The sequence below is a fragment of the Arachis ipaensis genome, chromosome B10 (genome assembly GCF_000816755.2).
Source record: "Arachis ipaensis cultivar K30076 chromosome B10, Araip1.1, whole genome shotgun sequence".
Lineage (NCBI taxonomy): Eukaryota > Viridiplantae > Streptophyta > Magnoliopsida > Fabales > Fabaceae > Arachis > Arachis ipaensis.
The window spans coordinates 128,915,296-128,918,110 of NC_029794.2; the positions used below are offsets into that span (position 1 = coordinate 128,915,296).

The following is a 2,815-nucleotide window of genomic DNA, read 5'->3' on the forward strand; positions in this document are numbered from 1 at the left end:
ATTATTTCTTTGTACATTTTTTTAGTGCATTTTTCTTTTTATATATTTTACTTTTAATATTAAAAAAAAAAGAAGTATTTTTCAAAAGTAAAATAACATAACCAACTTGTGTTGGTGGATTGGATAGTTTATATTTATCCACCTAAGCTAGAAAAATGATGCAAATATTTTTTTTTCTTTGCGAAAGAAATAGTAATAAAAAATGAGCAATGCTAGGGGGCCAGCAACATTTGTGATTAGTAGCCATCAACTAGCCATCAATGATGATTTGATGGTGTGAGATTTCATCCAATAGCTCACCTTTCTCTGCTGGTTACATGCTGGCTAAAATGCAATAAAATTACTGGCCCCTAGATTTTTCTATAAAAAATTTAAGAAAAAGTATAGGGTACCAACATATTATCTGCCAACTTCTGCCAACTCTTATTTATAATTGTGTTTAAGCGTGTTCGTGGATGTGTCTAATAATTAATATATTTTAAATACATATATAAAGAGACACATCCAGAAAGTATATCTATAAAGACACTTTTATTAAACATAGCTATAAAAAAGACATTTTTATTAAACGCATCCACGAACATACTTCCATGAAACACAATTATAAATAAGAGTTGGCAGAAGTTGGTAGATATGCTGTTGGTAACGTAGCGGAACCGAAAATTTAAACAATTTTTGTCGTCATTAGTTTTCAAGCTATTTCCAAACTATTATCCTGTTTTGAAACTGCAGGGTTGCCAACCACAAAAAAAAGGTTTCAGTTATCACCAAGCATTCCTCCCATGGACACAGAAATCATATGGTGGGCAAAAATATCTGACTCTATAACTGAGAAGATGGTATTCAACATTAGTCTTCAATCCATGAAAACTCTAGAATCCACAGAGTGGTGCCTTTGTAACTCCACACCCGATCTTGAACCTGGAGCATTATCATTCGTACCAAAGCTATTACCAATTGGTCCATTATTAAGAACCTATGACCATGATCAAGGTGTAACTGAAAGATCATTGGGACAATTCTGGGAAGAAGATTTTTCTTGTTTAAATTGGCTTGATCAACAACCTCATGGTTCTGTTATATATGTTGCATTCGGAAGTACCACTCTTTTTGATGAAAAACAATTCAAAGAACTCGCTCTCGGACTTGAACTTACCAATAGACCCTTTCTTTGGGTGGTGCGAAAAGATTCAGATTGTAGCAATAAAGTGTGTTTTCCTAACGAATTCAAGGGGAATCAAGGTAAGATAATTGAATGGGCTCCTCAAGAAAAGGTGCTATCCCACCCTGCCATTGCTTGCTTTATAAGTCACTGCGGTTGGAATTCGACTTTGGAGGGTTTGTCTAATGGAGTGCCTTTTTTGTGTTGGCCATATTATGCTGATCAATTCTTTGACAAAAAATATATTTGTGATGAGTGGAAGGTTGGATTGGGATTTGATTTGGATGAAAATGGGATGATCTCACGTGAAGAGATAAAAGTCAAAGTTGATAAATTGCTTAGTGATGAGAACATAAGAGTTAAGGCTCGTGAGATAAAGAAGAAGCTAATGAAGGACGTTGATCTTGGTGGAAGGTCTTCAGAGAACTTAAACAAGTTCATCAACTGGTTGAAGGAATAAGGATTTGCTTTTTCTGAACATGTTTTAATTCTAAACTTTAGTCGTTTGTTATTGCATGCTTTAGCTCTGATTATTGTTCCTAATGTCAAAATGAATAAAAAGAAATAAAAAAGGAAAGTGATTTATTGTTTATGAATTTCAAGACGATGATTAAGTAGTTTTAGATATGTTTCTCTTCTAATTGACTCAAATTAAATTAAAGGGCATGTTATCAAACAATGCTTTAATGTTTATTTCTATTAGATAACTAATTAGGAATTACAGTTAATTGTAAACGGTAGTCAACTAGTTTTTTTTTTTTAAATATAAATTCAAACTATTATGAAAAACATCAAAGCTTAAAAAAAAAAATATTTAAAATCTAAAAAAAAATAAAACCATTTTAAAAATTTTAAAATTTATTTTAAAAAAATAATTTATCCAAAAAAAATTTAAAAAAATAACATCTAAAAATTAAGCAAACAACATATAAAACTAATAAAAAATTATCCAAAATCCAATAAAAAACATTCAAAACATAAAAAGGGGAAAAGCGACGCGGCTAGAACATGGAGTTTGGATGTGGCTGGGCACGGCGTCCTTCTTTGTCACTGACAGTTCCGTTGCGAGTCGTGGTGACGGGTGGCATCAGCAACGAGCATGCAGCGACCCTCGGCAGCTGGACGCACGCGTGTGCGTGTGTTCGCAAAGGAAAGGCATTGTGTTCGCGGAGAAAAGACGTTGCACGTGTGCGGGTGGCGCTGCCTTCGTGATGGGAGGGGCGCTGCGTACGTGCGGCAGCAGGAGAACGCTGTTGTTTACTTGTTTATTAGACACCACCCAATATTTGTGAATATTATTTTTACAATTATTTGCTGGCAAAAGTATGTACTTTAATTTTTAATACGTTTGTAATTACAAAAATTCTAGAAGACCAATAAATTTTTTTTTTTTTATCAAAGTTAACCAACATATCAAATTAGTTACATTTTATGAGAAAAATTTCACATATGCCAGACCGCTTTATTGAAAGAGTGAAGTTTCAAACATTTTATCTATTTAGATAGTACCGTTTAAAAAACAAAATGGTATTGATGGAGGTCACAGATTATCAGATAAACAAGAGAATTGTGTGGTCCACAAAGGCAACATGGAAAGAAACTGTTACTAAACAAAATAATTTGATATTATATATAAAAATGTGTGTCCGTGTG

The 2,815-nt window shown here is 33.1% G+C and overlaps 1 protein-coding gene across 1 annotated transcript in view; it reads left to right on the plus strand.

Annotated features, from left to right (window-relative positions):
- Window positions 1–1,760, plus strand: part of LOC107624417 (UDP-glycosyltransferase 83A1) — a 2,543-nt gene extending 783 nt beyond the window's left edge. The window contains exon 2 of the mRNA XM_016326911.2: window positions 733–1,760. Coding sequence (XP_016182397.1) covers window positions 733–1,622 — 890 coding nt within the window. The 3' untranslated portion in view covers window positions 1,623–1,760. The remainder of the gene's footprint in view (window positions 1–732) is intronic.